This window comes from Monopterus albus, unplaced genomic scaffold (genome assembly GCF_001952655.1).
Source record: "Monopterus albus unplaced genomic scaffold, M_albus_1.0 scaffold170.1, whole genome shotgun sequence".
Classification (NCBI taxonomy): Eukaryota; Metazoa; Chordata; class Actinopteri; order Synbranchiformes; family Synbranchidae; genus Monopterus; species Monopterus albus.
The window spans coordinates 829,493-848,097 of NW_018128050.1; the positions used below are offsets into that span (position 1 = coordinate 829,493).

Sequence of the window (18,605 nt, forward strand, 5' to 3'; positions counted from 1 at the left end):
ATTCTACAGCTGTAGCCCATGTCATGCAGACGTCTGTATGTGGTGGTTCTTGATGCACTGACACCAGCCTCAGTCCACTCCTTATGAAGCTCCCCCAGATTTCTGAATCGCCCTTGCTTGACAATCCTCTCAAGGCTGCGGTCATCCCTGTCACTTTTGCACCTTTTCCGGCCACATTCTTCCCTTCTTCTTAACACTCTGTTAATATACTTTGATACTGCGTTCTGTGAGCATCCAGCTTCTTTTGCAATTGCCTTTTGAGACTTTTCCTCCTTATGGAGGGTGTCAATGATGGTCGTCTGCACAACCGTCAAGTCAGCAGTCTTCCCCATGATTCTGAAGCCTACTAAGCCAGACTGAGACAATTTCAAGGCTGAGGAAACCTTTGCAGGTGTTTTGCATTAATTAGCTGACTAGATTGGGACACAGGGAGCCTACAATGTTGAACTTTGTCATGATATTCTAATTTTGTGAAATACTGGATTTGGGTTTTTTTTTGTCTTTAATCCATAATCATCAAAATTGAAACAAATAAAGGCTTGAAATATTTCACTTTGTGTGCAGTGAACTAATATAACATACAAGTTTCACTTTTTGAAACAAATTATTGAAATAAATGGACTTTTCCTCGATATTCTAATTTTTTGGCACATACCTGTATGTGCAGGAGACAAACCTCTATCCTGCATGAAAAGGTCCTGATTGTGTGTGTCTGTGTGTTCAGGTGTTTCTGGGTGGAGGGAGTCAGCTACTGCAGCTCCAGCAGGATCTGATTCCTCGGTGTTCCCACCTGCTCTCCTCTTATCACCTCCTCAAACACATCAGCCAGAGTCTCGCCTCCTCCGTCCCCATGGACATCATGTGAGTACAGCTCACGAGGACACTCACACAAATACCCATACGCTGCCAGTAAAAAGTTTGGACACGTTCAATTCACTTCACATGGCGTCTACAGGAATGTGTACTACTGCTGTACTTGTGTGTCTAGGCCAGTTGCAGTTTCAGGTCAAGTGTTTTCAGATGCATTCGTGTCAGAATGAAGAGGTGACGAGCTATGATAAAAATATCTGTGCGTACAGACGTGTTTGGCTGGAGCTTCGTCTACCCGGTTGTTGTAACCTGAAGTTTAAGAAGAAGGAATTAGCTTTATCTTGTTGTTTCCCGCTACAGCGCCCCATTGTGGCAGCACTCAGACTGCAGCTCATGCTTGCGTTACATTAGGATTTTCAGGTGACACACACAGAGAAATGCATTGACACGTGAAATCGATCTCGTGCAGCTTGATACGTTTGTGTGCTCATGTGAAATGCATTTCACTGCAATACTGTGTTTACAGTAAATGACAGTAGATGATATGGTTGGATCTCTGGTCTGTTAAAGCTGTAAAAATCCAGGGTTAACCAGGATGGAGGGGAGACAAATTTCTGTGTAGATAAGGAGACTCACAGATCTATTCACACATGTTAAAACAAGAGTCATCTTCTGACCTTTGACCTCCTGTGTTGTTTCAGCGATGCTAACCTGCAGCAGCTCACAGTGTTGGAGCTGTCGGACACGCCGGCTCTGCCCGCCAACAGATCAGGTCAGTGACGCACAACACAGTCAGACTTGTACCTGAGATGTCTGATGGCTGAATGAGACTCTGCAGTCAGTTATGTGTTAGAGCTTCACCTGTGACTGGGCTACACTCCACAGTGCCCATATATCCTAACACTCAAGAAGAAGAAATTTGTGTGTTTGTGTAGTCTGTGCTCCTTCCAGGACCTTGTGGTGCAGAGGAGATTGCATAGCTCAGGTGTGTTGGAGCCTTGATGTCCTCCTGGATCATGTTCTGCATATGCTTATGGGTTGCACAGATTAGTCGTCTTCAACATATAAATTCGACGTTTTAAACATGACATTGAGTAGTCGGCCATTTGGTTATCACTACCAACAGTCCCACCTGATGTGGAGAAAGCTGTAGATTCCAACAGTGGATAGCCAGTCATCTCAACCATTTAACAGTGGCAGCCTGTGGCCTGAAGAAAGGGATGTCTGTTGCCTTCAGCCTCTTCACTGTTACAGAAAACACCTTGGGGAAACAGTTTAATTATTCAGACTGAACAGTGTCAGTGGCAGCCTGTGGCCTGAAGAAAGGGCAGGCATGGCCAGGCATAAAGGCTAATACACTGCAGACCAAGAGCACGTCCAGGATGTCATGGTTGAGCAGCTGTTAGTCGTGCAGTCTGTAAATCTCCTGTTTCCTGTCCTTCCGTCCTGGCAGACGGATCCCTCCTTTGTTGCTCTACCTGAGGTTTCTACCATTTATTCCCATTAAAGAATTTTTTATGGGAAGTTTATCTTGCTCTGATTCGAGGGTCTAAGGAGAGAGTGCCATATGCTGTACAGAATGTACAGCCCCATGAGGTAAATTTGGGATGTGGACTTTAATTGGATTTTTAAAGTTCAAGGTCATAAAATATCCTAATCTTATTTTTAATTACAAATGGTCCTGAACTGTGAGATGATGATCACAAGAAGCCACAGTGATGTTGATTTAAATCTGTGTAGCTCAGTGAGTTGCTACTACCTGTCACTGTCTCACTGTTTTGATTTGAATGTGTTTGAATGGTTCACTGTCTGATAAAAGGTGTCTCATTCTGTGTATATCCACCTAACAGCAGTAACCTGTTTTGTGTGTGCGTGCAGTGCTCAGCCCTCAGACAGTGGTGGAGCTCTTCTATCAGACTGCAGCCAGGAAGATCATCATCTCTCATATCTACTCCCAGCAGCAGAGTAACTCGCTGCTCCTCTGGACCCACATGGTCTCCAATGTGGTCCAGCTGCTTGCACAACTGCTGTATCCTTCCCCTGCTGACACTGACCACACAGCAGTAGCTTGCTCACCTCGGTGGGCTGGTGTGTACCCCATCACAGCTGTGCTCCATACAAAGCATAAACTGTATTATGTTTTATTTATTCTACTGACCAGAGTGTAGTTTTTGAGTCTTAACTGGTGTCTCCCAGTTGGCCCAGTAGCCCTGGTTTCCAGTTCCCTGAGTGTCTGATGGCCAACTGTCAGTACACACAGCTGCAGGTGGGTGTACACAGTATTGTGTGTTCACAGTATTGTTATATGTTAGTGACAGATTAATCAGTCTGATATTTTGCGTTTTTAGATAATCAGCATAGGCCAGCATCTGCAGACACGTCCTGGTAGCCTTGTCAGTGTTCCTTTTTTCGGCGTTTTTGTGAATTGCGTTCACTTCCTGTACGTATGTATCGGTCAAACTTCAGGCATATTGCACCTTCTGAACACGGTGCAGTCCAAAATGCTTTACAGGTGAATGACAGTGTGACAGGAGCACAGTTCACCTGTAAACAGTAAAACTATATGAGTCAACAACAAGGAGTCGAAATAATGAAAATGTGCTAATAAAATTAATGGATTTTTAAAAATAAAAGCAGTAAGAGAGAAAACTAGAGATGATGTTCAGCTGCTCTCATTCAGACTGTTCAGAGGCTTAGAAACTAAAATCTGTGCCCCCCAAAGTTCCTGTCCTGCCCTTTGGAACAACTAACATGTAATGTGTACATAAAGAAGACATTAAGTCTTAGCATGAGAGCAGAGTGTGACAGTGGTGCCTCAACAATGTGATCTCACCTGTGTATCCTGTGTGCAGGAGTACGTGAGGCTGATTGGTCCGTGGTGTCAGGTGAACATGGGCTCCTGTCGCTTCATGTTGGGTCAGTGTTACCTGGCCAACGGGGAGGGCCAGAAGGTGGGTCACAGCACCCAGACTGATCATGTTGGCCTCTGGCTCCACAGGTTGAGCCAGGACCACAGAGGATGGTTCAACTTGTTGCTGTTATGTCTCTGTCAGGCTCTGCAGTGCTTCCAGGAGGCAGCGACGGAGGTGGAGAAGGAGGAGTTCCTGATGAGGCTGACGGGCACTGAGGAGGAGGAAGCTGCCTCCACCCCCAGGTTACAGTACTACAACAAGGTGCACATGCCCTGATGAACAGGAACACTGCTGTTCCTTTCACTTTGTAGGTGATGGGAGAACAGTACAGGTGTAAGAGTACCTGTGTGCCAGTACTAAAACCACCTGTGGTCATCTGAAACTGACCACAGGAAACTGAAAACAGGTTCTTTGTAAGATTAACCTGCCGTGAAACTATAGCAAACCATCTTTCCTCTGTTAACACACATGGTTTGGCTGTGTGTCTGTGTGTGTGTGTCTGTGCATGTGCTTTCAGGTGCTGCGACTGCTGGAGGACAAAGGGCTCCCTCAACTAGTCATCCAGTTGGCTTCTCTGGCCATAACAGAGGCCGTCAGCGACGTCAGCAGCCAGGTAACTGCAGCTGTGGACAGAAATCGTCCTGTTACAAAGATCAGTGGATGACTCATCTGACTCTAGCTGAAAATGAATCACCTGTAACAATTTCTAAAAGTCAAGAAATCGTTTTAGACATTTTCACATTAACAGACTCTAACAGTTGTTTATTCAAAAGTGGCATCACATAATGGCAAAGTGAAGAAGTCTTGGTTTTGCTGCTCAGCTGCAGGGCAGCAGTCTGACAGGTGGGAGGCAGCGGTGAGCCACGATGTGACGCTGTCGTTTCGCTGCTGCTGTGCAGACTTGCATAGAAAACAGGATGGTGGTGTTTTCATGTGCGATGCCTTATGAGAGTTTAGGAGGAGGAAAGATTTATGTCGGTGGGTTGGAAGCTGTGTGTGTTGCCGCCATGACCACACCCAGCTGTGATGCAGCTGCAGCACCAACTAGTGGAGACAGCAGGCTGTTTCCACAGAGTTAGACTGGGTGAAGTTGCTTTTTTGAGAAGACAGATTAGTTCTTGTTCTGCCATGAGAAATGCAGCATAGGTCTCTAGAGACTCGGGAGGAGTGACTTGAAGTTTGTTTTTGTTTTTTTATCAAATTTTTTACGCTTTTCTTGATCAGAATTTTCAACAGTTTCTTGAATAAAATGTAAATGTATTTTTTAATGCTGTCTGCAGTTAAATGAATATATTATATAAATATAAATGATTAAACATGCCTGTGTTTGTCTTCAGGCAGCTCTGTGGACTCGAATCTTCAAACATCATCTGGACCTGGGACACAACAGTGAAGCCTACGAAGCTCTGACACAGAACCCAGACAGCAGCATGTATGCCATCTGTACACACACTTCCATTTTCATGTGTTTACACATACAAAGTGGGAAAGACTGCAAAGACACTTGTTATATAATGTTGCCCATAAGTAAAGGCCTCATACTAAATAACAGTTTGATGGTTACTTCATCTGATTGGGTCTTGTATTTGGCTAAAACCCATTCCCTGTCATCTAAACTGTTCTCGTTCTCCTGTTGGTACGTATCGGTTCCCTGTCATAAAATCAGTTGTTGTCGTTGTCACAGGCAACTGGATTGTCTCCGTCAGCTGGTGGTGGTTCTGTGTGAACGCTCTCAGCTCCAGGATTTAGTCCAGTTCCCCTACGTCAATCTGCACGATGAGGTAAAACCCACTCCTGACTTCTGACCCTCCTCAGCTGCTGGTGGAAACTTGCAGTTAGATAAGGCGATCGTTTGTTGATGCCCAGAGGGACGTGCAGGTGTTGCAGCTGCACAGGGAGTTGGGGAGGTCTTTAGATTTGAGAGTTAGAAGATTAACTAATAATACAGTAAGTACAACTGAATACAGCTCTTCACTAGTCTGCTTTTCTTACTCAGGTATTCATTTGTTTTTCCAGTATAATTTCACAGAAAACATGGTGATGCATCTTTTATTGCTGTTTAAGTTGTTCCTTTATTAGCAGCTGTAACGTTACTGGGCCAAAATGATCCTAAAAGGTTTGAACTGAGGACAAACCGCTTCATTAAAAATTGATAGTACTTAGAGAGAGGAGGACTTTTTCCTTTCATATAGGTTCAGTTCAGGCTGGGTGTACAGGTGCCATGTGGGGACATTTTTGTCATGAGTCAGAGGTCTGTCCATCAACATTATGTTCAGTAAGCGGATACATCACATTGCACAGGAGATTGTTTCCCTTTAAACAAACCAATCAAGCCTGTTCAGTGCAGCCAGTCTTTCTTTACTTGTAATCCAAGTCTGCTTTTACATTATTGTTTGGAAGATTTTATCTGTATATTTTATTTTATTGTTTTAAGGGTAAATATTTACTATTTATTTATCCTAATCAACCAACCACTGACTACCAAAGAGATGAATATTCCTAAAACAAACAAAAAATGTCCCCATAAGACAGTACAGCAGCCAAACAGCGGTGTTTCAGAGGCAGAGGAGATTCAAGTTAAAACCCCACTGTCAAGTGCATGTGTCCGTCTGAAGGTTGTGTCACCACCAGGTTGTCAATATCATCGAGTCTCGGGTGAGAGGTTTGGACCTGCTGGCTCATAACTACTACGACCTGCTCTACGCCTTCCACATCAACAGACACAACTACAGGAAAGGTACGACGACACAAATGCAGTCAGTTTGTCGCCTTGGAGTTGACTCTGTGAAAGGAGTGTGTTGGAAATCTGCACACCAAGCTTCCAAGCTTTGAAGACAGATTTGGAACATTTTAACATTTATTCTTGTTTTCAAATGCTTGAACTTTCAGTTCTGAAACCATAATTCACACATTCAAAGTGTATTTTCAAGCTTTCACACCCTAGTTTGTGTTACTAATTATGACTGCGATTGCACTTTGTAAATCTGTCATCGACATCATAAATCTTCACACCCTCGACATTAAGATATAAAACCTGAAATGTGCGGCTTCATTAAATCATCATGTGCTGGTTGTCCCTCGCTTTCAAATCACAGAAGTACTGTGTGGATTTCAAGGGGAGTTCTGCAGAATCATTTACATCAGAGTCACAGGAAATCTTCGTTCTTTGTGTTTTGTATTTTCTCATTTCAACATTCGTTTCAACATTTCATTGTAGAGATTATAAATAAACTGTGGTGATTTGTGTGTGTGTGTGCGCACAGCGGGGACGGTGATGTTTGAGTTCGGGATGCGGCTGGGTCGTGAAGTCCGGACTCGTCTCGGGCTTCAGAAACAGGTCAACTGTTACCTGGCTGCTCTCAACTGTCTTCGCCTCATCAGACCAGAATACGCCTGGATCGTGCAGCCCACCCCCGGAGCCGTGGTACACACACGCAAGCACGAATACACAACTAACATGCAGACACACACACACACATTGTATTGGCTCACTAAAAAATTCAAACTTTAAATTCAGCATGTTGAAATGTTAAGACTTGCGTCTATGATCTCATGTAGTGGTTAAAAACAAACAAATAGAATGTAGTAACAGATAATGTATAATATGTAATGTGAAGTAAAACACATTAGAATGGGATATAGTGTGAGCTAAAGAAAGTGGTTGTGTAGCAGCCACAAAAGGGCCTTGACCTGTGGTGCTGCTCTCTGAGAGGAGTGCAGGCACCAGACTTCCTGTTGTTCAAAACATCTAGCCGAGTGTATATCCTAAAAAAGGAGAAGCTAGCAGGGTGTTTCCTAAGGGGGAAAAGCAAGTCTAAGGGTTGATACATGTGGGAGAAGGATAGGAAGCGAGAGCTGTGAAATAAAAAGTGGTAGGCTGAAGGATAGGGGAGGAGAAGAATGCTACTGTGATAGTGAAGTGTGTGCACATTTGACCCCAGGCCTGGGTAGGGGGAACGGACTCTGGACTTGACTGACTGACTGGGACAATCTTCCTATTTAATACTGTATTTATTCCTTTTGCAGAGGTGGTGATTCGATTCCTTGTATTTCAAACTATTGAACTGCCTTGAATTATTATAATATTAAATTATCATTGTAATTGGGATGATTTTTCTGAATGAATTTAGTTTACATCAGGCTCGAACAACCACACTCATCAGAGTTTGAAGGGTTTTACTTCACTGTTTTGGGTCTTAAAGTTCATACTGTCGCCATATTGATCTACCAGTAACCTGCTAGGGAAGGTGGATGACTGTAGCCGAGCTGATCAAGTAATCAGGACATCGAAGCATGTGTGGAAGTGTTGTGCCTACAAAGCCATAGAATTAAATGCTTTTTGTTCTGAGTCTGGTTGAAGTAAGTGAAGGTGTGTTTGTGTGTTTGCTGCAGTACGAGCGTCCGGGAGCGTCTCCGAAGAGAAACTCTGACGGGGAGTTTTCTTCTGAGCCAGGTGAGACAGGATGTTTCTAAATAATCAGCGACCTCACTCCACACACCGAGTGAATCATAAAATGAATGTGTATTTATTCCAGTTGTAATAACAACATTAATAATAATAACTTTCCTTATATTAACAGTAAACTGTACAAAGTAATTTATAAATGAACAGCAACAGAAATAAACCGAAGCAACTTAACATGAAGTTAGAATTGATAAAAGGCTCTTTGATAAAAGTGACTAAAGTTAACAGACTTAACACTTGCAGCGCTGTTTCCTACACACTGAAGTGCACTCAGAGCACTGTACATTATTTGCCCATTCACCGATTTGTGCACACAAAGATACACTGGTGATGTCATCAGGAGCGGCTTGGGGCTCCACATGTGGGCTGGAGAAGCCGGGGATCAAACCACCGACCCTCCGGTTAGGGGACGACTTGCTGAACTTCCTGAGCCACAGCCAGTGTTGTGAAATGCAGCTACTGCTGATCCTTAGTCAGCACTAATAATAATAATAAGCATTTGATGTAACATTGTAATTAAAGTTGGAAAGTGAAAAACAAAGCTTAACAAATCCATAAACAGATTGAATCATCACTAACACTTTGGTAACCCTTCTCTCTGGGTGTGTGCGGATTAATCTCCACATTCATCTGTCCAGGTGTTTGACTTCTTTGTTATTCTGCTGCAGTCAAACGTCAGGTCGACATCCTGGAACTCCAGGACCTGGAGAAGGAGTACATTTTGTCTCGTAGCCGCCTCACCCTCGCCCAGCACCACCTGCCGTCAGCTCCCATTGCTGGTAAACCTCCTGCACCTCGACACAAACAGCACCTCCACTATATCTCCAGCACCTGTACCAACCGGCAATGCCTGTCTTTCTCTCCTTCTGGCCTATGGCTGCGTCCCAGGTCTCTTATATGGCTCCAGGTTTCCCTCACATTTCTTGTGTCTTAGTTTTAAGAAACATGAGACGTCTTTTGCTCCTTCATGTGAAGCCTCCACTCAGCAACTGATTTCCGATAAACATGAAAGACTTCTGTACATGAAAGACTTCTGTACAGGATGCTCTCTTGTGTCCTGGCTCGTGGCTCCTCCAGCAGCCTCCTTGCTTCTCAGAGCAGAGTCTGGGACGTCCTCGATTCCCAGACTCTTAGATGTGCATCCTGGAGTGTCGAGGAACAATCATTTAAGAGATGTGATAAGCCTGTGTCGCTGTTTCCTCCCCCTAGCTCCACATACCGTCACTCGGCTGTCAACCCCCTCTTAGACTAGCTTTCTCCTGGGGTTCTGGGAGCTGTCTACGAGGGGTTCACATCTCTCTCCTGTCAGGTCAGGGAGTAGCCCCGAGCTGTGTAACTCCAGTTTCAACAATTAAAATAAATCATGATAAACAATGAAACAGAGGAAAGGTTCAGCTGTATAGCTATAAAACAACAACACTGCTGGCCCTGTCCTCCCTGATGGTGGCTTTGTCACATCCTGGTCGAGTACTGGTGGTCCAGGACGGGCCTGTGGTTCTTATTTATAGGCTTGTTTAAATCACCTTCCCCCATCTCCCTTTCCTTTACTCCTCCACCTGCTTTTTTAAATTTGTCTCCAGACTCTTTACAGAGTTGAACACTGCTACACAACTGCTACACAACACACCTTTACACTTTTCTACATTCTTCTGTAAATGTACACCTTTACACAGAAACACTTTTCTACATTCTTCTGTAAATGTAAAAAAGAAGCAGCCTGTGTGTGACCCGTCTCTCCGACCCTGCAGGAAGTGCATCTGCGGTGGAAATGGTGGCGTTGCTGGTCCAAACTGGACTCTTTGACTCAGCTCTGTCCCTGTGTCAGACCTTCAGACTGAACCTGACTCCGGTCTTTGAGGGTCTGGCCTTCAAGTGAGTCCTGCACCTGCTGCAGATTTTACTCTGTAGGGTTTGTACAAAACAGATCACTGGGATTAGTTGTTCTTTGAGTTCTTCTACTGGTTTTTAATGTCGGGGCGAGTCGAGCAGCGCCTGAAGGTTTCAGCTGCAAAGTGACAAGAGGGACACATCCAACAAACATTTACTAGGACAGAGTTTATATTGAGTAAGAACTAAATTTACAGGGAGATTTATATTTACTTAAAATTCATTCACAAAATCTGTAATGAAGTGTAGGTTGTATGAAATTTTGTTATAGCTAAGTAAATTAGTAAACCTTAACCCTCAGCCTAGTTTAATTAACTAAACACATTAGTTATAGCTAGATATATAGTGTGGTTTATTTTATTTAGTAGAGATGCACTGATACCAGTTTTTTCAGGTCAAGTTTGAGTACGTGCATTAATGATGCAGTGTTTTTACTGTAAAAAGAAAACTACCATAAAAGTGCAGTGACTTTAGAGACAGTTTAGTTTCATGAGATTTACTCTCCAGTAGCGATTAAGCAGAACATCCTGTGTACCAGGAGGCTGTGCAGTCTACTTGAAATCTACCTGTGGTAACAAACACAGCCCTGCCACTCTTCCTACCGAGTAACGTGTACCTGGCTGGCTATAGCCTGCTACACAACACACTGTAGTACAGTGGAGTTTAGCCTCTGTAGGAGCGACCCTGTATTAGGATGTAATCATTTCACAGGCCAGGTTGTCACAGTTTAGGAGCACATATTATCACAGCTAGAGATTTAAATGTTTAACAAGGCTGCAGCTCTTATATTAAGCCAGCTGCTGCCTGTGGCTCCGTCCTGTTGTCTCTGCCGCTGGTCTCAGCCGCCACGTTCACAAGGATTCAACCCGTTTTCATACACAGCGAGTAAGTATAGAGCACTAGGGAGTGGTATTGAGCCCGATACTGGTATCGGCATCAGTGCGTCCCTAACATTTAGCAAACCCCAACTCTAACCGTAGTTATAATTAACTAGGGAGTGACTTATAACTGAATATGTAGTGAGGTGAGACATTTCCTGCCTGCCCTCAGGCCTTGAACTGTTTGTGAGGATAATAAACGTCCTGCTTGAAAACATGTGAAGTGACTTTGTTCGTCAGCCGACTGGCGAAGGAGACATTCATGTTTACTGTGACTGTTTGTCTTTGCTTGTGTTCAGATGCATCAAGCTTCAGTTCGGGGGGGAGGAGACTCAGAACGAAGCCTGGAGCTGGTTGGCTGCTAATCAGCTGTCATCTGTCGTCAACACCAAAGAGTCCAGGTGAGCTTCTGTACCCAACCTTCACCCAGGCCGTCTGTTCCTCTGCTGTTTGTCACTGAGTTTACTCTCATACTTCCTAATTCATTTTCTTTCACACTGAGTTCTCATCGTTTGCTGAAGCGTTTTCTCACGGCCATGGCAAAGTGATTTGGTGTGGCACTGCTCTTCAATATGATCATGTTTTCAGTATGTGACTGTATAAACCAGATGTTTTCTCTCTCAGTGACTGAAACAGATGATGACGTTCACATCTTGGATTCAAGCTTTCGCTCAGGTTTTCACATTAAACAGACCAAATAGTCAAAGTTTAGACAAGATGCTGTGGCTTTGTGTTGGGAACAGTGTTTTAAAGTAACTCTTAGTTCAATTCAACAGCTGGTTTTGCAGAGATGAGACGTTGAAGACGTGATGAAATCTTTATTACAGGAGAGAGACACTTGAGCACCATGAGATTATTTATATTAAAAACAAGTCATGAATGTGAGACGACAGACTCCACAGAACGATTTTCCTGCTTCTCTTCTTTCTTCTTCTCTTTCTTCCTTTTGGCTTCTCTTTTTTCTATTTCTTCTTCTTCTCTCCATCTCTGCTTTTTTTTTGTCTGACTCCTAACCGTCTTTCTTCTCCTCCTCTGTCCTCAGTGCCACAGACGAGGCCTGGCGGCTGCTGGCATCCTACCTGGACAGGTATCCCTCCCCTAACGGACAGCACCACCGCTGTGTCATCAACAAGCTGATGTCGCATGGTGTCCCTCTGCCTGATTGGCTGGTCAATTCTTACAAGGTGAGCAGTCAGCCAATGAGGCACAGGCACAGTTTCCCTGAGTGGTCCAGGTTAGGTTGTATTATCACTGTCACTGTTCCTGACATTTTGAAAATAATCTTCAGATTGATTGTTAATAAATCTTCATTAGTAGATAATGAATGTCTTGGTTGGCAGAAAACACTCAGGTTTACATGTGTCAGCGTTACTGTGTGAAGACAGAACTCGTATGATCAGGATCTGAAATTGTGATCGGACGCGGCATCGTCCACTTTCTGCTTCTTTGTTGTTTTCCTCCATTTTTCCATTATCAGCTGATCTGTCAAACATTTTCATGATTATTTAGTCGCTGAAATGCAAGTGTGAGTCTTTGTTGATGTCTTCAAAGATTCAGATTTTACTGTGACAGGAAATGGGATTAGAGCAGATTTATTGATAAATGACAGGGAATTGATTATGTAGCTTCAGGTTTGTTGACGAACTGTTCCTCTAAGATCTGAAACTGAGTGGAAATACATCTGTGGTGTGTGTTTGAAGTTGTGTGTCACGTGCATTTCAGGCGGTGGACGCGGCGTCCCTGCTGCGTCTCTACCTGAACTTCGACCTGCTCGACGCTGCGGCTGAGCTGGTGTTGGAGTACGTGGACGCTCTGCTGGGGAAAGGACACCAGTACTTTGGAATAGAGGTAATAATACAAAGAAATACTTCAGGTACCACATCCCCCAGCACTGACACAGTGGCAGTTAGAACAGACGTGAAGACATGTGGCCCAGTCGTACATGAAAGATTTTGGTTTTTATTCACTGTTAAAATGTTCAAATGTCAAATTGTGGGTTCAGGCCCTAGAAGTTCCCAGGGTGCACTGCTGGCCTCAGGTGGCTTTGATTTCTTTGTTTACATGAACATTTGTTGTGTAATAATCTAAACTTGATCCTCAGAGTACATTTGTATCTGTTTGCTGCGATGAGTTCAGCATCCACATCACGTCACGTCTCTGTGTTGTTCTGTGTGTTGTGTTGTGATTCAGAGGCCTCTGTCTGCGACGTCGTCTACTGCCTGGCTGCCTTACACGTCTATTGATCAGCTGCTGCAGGCGCTCAACGAGACTCAGACCAACAGCAGCGTGAGTTCACCTCCTGTTTACACTTTTTATATACATGTGTCTGAACCACACATACATCACCAGCACTTTTTTTCTCTATGCTATCAAACCTTGTGATCAGGACAGGTGTATAGTTGTGCATATGGACGGAAGGGATATGTCCCTACCAGTATTTCAGCAAACCCGCCTGCGTCATCTTTGGAGTGAAATCGTATTACATCATTATGATGTGCTTGACCCACTGAAAGGGAGGAGGTGGCCTAAAGCTCACCTTACATGCAGATGTCATATTTGCTCCCAGACACGGAGGTGACAGCTGTCGGTCAGTGCGCTGACAACAGTGTGTTACAGTGGCTGACTTCGGTAAAGTTGGAAAGATATTCACAGATTCCAAGTTTCCGGATCAGTAGCAAAACATTGCTAAAATACAAACGACGCCTCTTTTCTTTTGTAGTAACGTCAACAACAAGCAACAAGCTCATCTTTATCTAGCAGAGAAGCTTGTTACATTGAAAAAATACATAACCAGAGGAACCTATGTGGTAATGTTGAGATCAAGTCCAGCTAATGGTGCAGGGACTGGAAGTCTTCACAATTTGCTAGAGAATCATCAGATTTGGTATCAGTAGTTTGGTATCAGATGCCAGTACCTTCGGTAGTAATACAAACATGTTTCTGTTTTCAGACTTACAAGAAAGTTCGAGACAAACTGGAAGATTACCACAAACTTGTGGCTCGGACCACACAGAGACTCCTCGCTCAATAACAACCTCAGGCAATGAAACGGTCTTATTTTTCTATGGTTTGAGCGTTTGTCTCAATGTTTAGCATTGGGTTGGCTGTAAACCTGTACATACTTGATGAGCTGCTGGTGACGGATGTAACGCAGGCGCTGTTCACACTGCTTGAATGCATTTTTGTTTGTTTTTTTAATAAGAATATTGTAATAATCTTTTTTGTACTCGGCGTGTTTTTCTGTAAATTGTGATGAAAATAAAGTTCTTGCATTTTGTCAGGTGTGTTACTTTGCAGCTTCACCACATCGAGAAAGGAACTCGTTTCACTGAAGCTTCACTTTCTGAACAAAGGTGTTAAATGAGGTGAATTGTAGACGTTTGTTTTAATGTCCACTTTTCTGAGCACTTTAAAGTCCACTGTCATCTCAAGTAGTGATAGTTCATCTACTGACAACAATAATTTAAATCAAACTACTATAGCAAAGTGTAGTAGCAAATATAATAAAATGGTTTTATTAAGCATGCACTAATTCAGTGGACTGGTCCCCACCAGAGTACACAGTGAAAGATACCCACTATCTTTAGTCGCAGCAAGCGGGGTGTGGAGACGGAGCTCGTGTGGTGAGATGTAATAACCCTATAGGGGGTTAAACCGAATGTTCCACCCAGAGTGTGAAGCTTTAAGATCCTGTTTACTATTGTAGGAGCCTGACCTTTAAGACATTTCTTAGTGCATCACGAGTGTTGTCACCCAACTCTACCGCTGTACAAAAGCTACATAGAATAAGAAACAAGCTAAGAATACTGGTTCGCTGAGTTAGCTAAATAAAGTAATGCTGATAAAAGAAATTTGTCTCTACATTAAGTAGACCTCATAGGAAGTGAGCAGCTCTACAGCTGCAGTCAACATCTGTCGACTCTCTGGGTCAGCGCGGAAGGGTGGAAGATTAGTTAACCCCGAGAGAGCTTGACAGCAGCTACACAGTGAATACCCATTGTCTTTACAGTAATCCTCAATTGTTACAAAGAGCTAATTGGTGACTGACCTGCCTGTGGGCGTGAGTGGCTGTCTGTGTCAGCTCTGACTGGCTACCTGTCCAGGTGTACCATAGCTATTGGATGGACCAGTCTGAGTTCTGTACCCACTGAGGAATTTCTACATACTGAGGACATTTCCGGTCCACATTTCTAAAGGGCTACTTGTGGATTCAGGCTTGGGTTCAGGTTAGAATCAGGTTTAGGTTGGGATGAGGCTGGGGGTGAACACTGAGTCATGATGGTTAGGTTTAGAGGCTAAGGGGTGCATTTTCAGTGAGGGTCCTCACAAAGGTAGCTGCATAAATATGCGTTTGTTGGAGCAGTGAAAGTTGGCAGTGATTTTCACTCTAGAGACGAACAACTCAGAATTCACATTCGACAAACAATGAAATCCTTTGTTTCTTTCCTTTTCTCCATCCAAGCTGTGTGTGGATGTTGTGCCAGTAAGCGATGCTCTCACAGTTTCCTGGAAACAGCACTAATGTGCCAGTAACTCACAGTTTCCTGGAAACAGCACTAATGGCCTGATAATGCAATCTAACAGGAAGTCTGAAAGAGTATGTATGTGTGTTGCACTGAATGTTGACATGTAGATGGAGAACAGTTGGACACAATGAAGCACAGACACACCAGAGACACATAGAGCTGCAGTTAGAACAGTGTTACACATTGCACAATCAGCTGGTAACCGTAGAGACAACTATGGGACCCCGAGGACTGCAGTGACCCAACTCTGCAGATGCATCACTCTGGATGCTGAATTGAAGAAAAACACAGTGAGGTGTGGCAAGAAACACCAGAGGACTGAAGACTGGACTGGAGAGACGGGCACAGGAGTGAGCTGCAGCCACGCTGACCAGAAACATGTCCTTTTTTGATTTTTGGAGGAGCCAGAAGGAGAGAGGGGCGCTATTGAAGAGAACCAGTCGGCTGAAACTTCGCCCATCACAGCAGTAGGTCAACGACTAATCGCACACAGTCCGACCTGTAGCTGTGTGCGCGCTGCTTGTGTTATTCCTTCTGATGAATTTTATTTGTCAGTGTATCCTGTTTATTTGATCTAGTCTGTATTTAGTTTAACTCCATGTTATAGATTGATTTTTATTAGGCTATACATTTTGAACTAATTACCTTTTTCTGCCTTATTGTCTTTCACCTGGGTTCACCTGCTCTTTGGGTTTGTACCGAAGGTGCTATAGATCAGGTCTGAGAGATTTTTATTGACAGCTGGACTCTACAGCAGATCAGTCACAGCTGCAATCAGTCAGATCATTTCCAGACTCAGTGGAGTTTTTTTTTCCCTTTACACATTATGAGAAAGAACCAGTACAATGCACGTTTACATCCGTTAGTAAAATGTAACAAGGTGAGATGAAGGAATGCTGACACTTTTATCAAGACATCTTTCAATATTCTTGCAAGAAGGAGCATACAGCAGCCATTGAGAGTGCCTCTGCACACCCAAACTGCGAATGCTCAAAGGAGTGAACCCTTTGAGCTTTATTTATGCAGCTCACTGTAAGTATATTGCTGACTTGTAATCTTAGACCCACCTGCCAAGCACTCCCCTCCAGGCGTCGGGGCCAGGTCACCATGGGTTTTCTTAACAGGATGTCTCCTGGCCTCCCAACCTAAAGAGCAATAAACTTTTACAATGAGCAGTTCCCTGACTTCTTTAAGCTAAAGAGCACCCTTTTACAATGACTGCACAATATTTGTTCATAGTAAACATTAGTCACACATAAGAAAAGCTGTGTCCAGTATTTTTTTTCCCTCAACATCCAAACAGATTTTAACATTATTTTCAGAAAACACTCAAAAGAAAATGTGCTTGTATATGTTTCAATCCTTCACTGTGGACAGTTTTCATGACAATAAAAGATGCATATTGTGCACATCCAACCCCAGCTGCGTTCAGCTGTGGTGCAGAGTCACAGCCACACAGGAAACGGAGGCAGTCCACACACATCTGCAGGCTCCATTAGCACTCTGAGTGGAGCCTCCCTACACACCCCATGGGAGCAGTTTAATGCCTGGGAGCCCATTATTGGCTGTGGGCACTGAGGAGGAAATAACTGGGATTGCCTGGTAGCCACGTGTGTGCAGTGGTGAAATGTAACAAAGTACTGTACTTAAGTAGAGCTCTGAGGTATTTGTATTGACCTTTTCTGCAACTTCAAGTATATTTTGATGCTAATACTTTGTACTTTAACTTAAGTCAAACTTTTGAATACAGGACTTTTACTTGTGAAGGAGAATTTTTACACTGTGGTATTTCTACTTAAGTAAAGGATGGAAGTACTTCTTCCACCGCTTCATGTCATGACACCAGGGGCAGGTGTTGTCAAGGAGGGAACAGTGGAGATCATGTTGTACTTATTGTTTGGGACAGAAAACTCCTCTAAGTCAAACATTTTGATTAAATTCAGTCAATTCAGTATCACCCATGCATTTAAAAGAAGAGTGATGCATTTAAAAGAAGAGTGAGGGAGAGAGAACTGCAGGGCTTTTAAAGAGAGCTGAAGCATCTTCACAACAAATCAAATCTAGCCAAGTTAATGTAAATCTTTCAGTAACATTCTTATGCCTCCATTCCTACCACTGAGCTGTCCCACTGTTCACTGGCTCTCCCTACAGGCAGCGGTTGCTAGGCGACAGTAGCGTTCGGGCGGAGCTGCAGAATGGCAGGATGGTGTCTCTGCTGCCCCCTGTTGGAACAGAGGTCTTCAGGCGCTTCACACCAGCCTCACTGCAGGAGATCCAACAGCATGAAGCCAAGAAGGAGCAAACTAGGACCAAAGAGGGGCATGAAGCCAAGAAGGACTGTAATGTGTTTTTGAACTTCTTCATGGATAAAATACGAGATATCAGGGCCAGCATTAATCCTAGCCTGGTGAGTTTTAACACGGAAGTATCTTGTGTGGGTCTCTGGTCATCCTTTACTCTTGTTACACTTCAGGATGTGACTACACTGATGGGCAGGGTTAATCCATCAACTAGCCCTGTTGACATCTTACCAACTTCTTTGGTTCTAAGCAAGGCTGACTTGTTTGGGCCCTGGATTATGAAACTGTTAAATCTTTCACTTGAAACAGGATCCGTCCCTTGCTATTTTAAGCATGCACTTATTACCCCTATTCTTAAAAAGTCGACTCTCGACCATTCTGAGCCAAAAAACTATAGGCCAATATCAAAGCTCTCTTTCATGTCAAAAATCCTGGAAAAAGCGGTAGCAGGACAGCTGATCGCTTATATGGAACAGAATAAATTGTTTGACGATTTTCAGTCAGGGTTTCGTAAAATGCACTCTACTGAGACTGCCTTACTTAAAGTCTCAAACGACATAAGGATGGCCGCAGACTCTGGTCGTTATACTGTCCTCATTGTATTAGACTTGACATCTGCTTTTGACACTGTGGACCATGGAACTCTGATAAAGCGCCTTCAGTCGTTGGGATTTTCTGGGACTGTCCTGAGGTGGTTCTCTTCCTACCTTAGTGATCGAACTTTTAATGTGACTATTAATAACATCATGTCTGGAGTGGCTGCTTTGTCCTGTGGAGTTCCACAAGGGTCGGTCCTGGGTCCTCTTTTGTTTTTACTATATATATAT

General features: G+C 43.7%; 2 protein-coding genes across 2 annotated transcripts in view; both read left to right on the top strand.

Annotated features, from left to right (window-relative positions):
* nup160 (nucleoporin 160) overlaps positions 1–14,216 on the top strand; it is a 26,938-nt gene extending 12,722 nt beyond the window's left edge. Inside the window, exons 16-34 of the mRNA XM_020615810.1 lie at positions 725–861; positions 1,512–1,582; positions 2,689–2,839; positions 3,007–3,076; positions 3,663–3,761; positions 3,864–3,983; positions 4,240–4,335; positions 5,060–5,154; positions 5,407–5,503; positions 6,354–6,459; positions 6,986–7,146; positions 8,115–8,175; positions 8,856–8,966; positions 9,936–10,059; positions 11,252–11,353; positions 11,995–12,136; positions 12,675–12,800; positions 13,143–13,238; positions 13,903–14,216. Of these exons, the coding sequence (XP_020471466.1) occupies positions 725–861; positions 1,512–1,582; positions 2,689–2,839; positions 3,007–3,076; positions 3,663–3,761; positions 3,864–3,983; positions 4,240–4,335; positions 5,060–5,154; positions 5,407–5,503; positions 6,354–6,459; positions 6,986–7,146; positions 8,115–8,175; positions 8,856–8,966; positions 9,936–10,059; positions 11,252–11,353; positions 11,995–12,136; positions 12,675–12,800; positions 13,143–13,238; positions 13,903–13,983 (2,046 nt within the window). The 3' untranslated portion in view covers positions 13,984–14,216. The remainder of the gene's footprint in view (positions 1–724; positions 862–1,511; positions 1,583–2,688; positions 2,840–3,006; positions 3,077–3,662; positions 3,762–3,863; positions 3,984–4,239; positions 4,336–5,059; positions 5,155–5,406; positions 5,504–6,353; positions 6,460–6,985; positions 7,147–8,114; positions 8,176–8,855; positions 8,967–9,935; positions 10,060–11,251; positions 11,354–11,994; positions 12,137–12,674; positions 12,801–13,142; positions 13,239–13,902) is intronic.
* A 1,388-nt stretch (positions 14,217–15,604) lies between these two features.
* The window catches only part of LOC109969084 (sodium channel protein type 4 subunit alpha B-like), a 29,354-nt gene continuing 26,353 nt past the window's right edge, over positions 15,605–18,605 (top strand). Inside the window, 2 exon segments of the mRNA XM_020615739.1 lie at positions 15,605–15,945; positions 17,630–17,795. Of these exon segments, the coding sequence (XP_020471395.1) occupies positions 15,857–15,945; positions 17,630–17,795 (255 nt within the window). The 5' untranslated portion in view covers positions 15,605–15,856.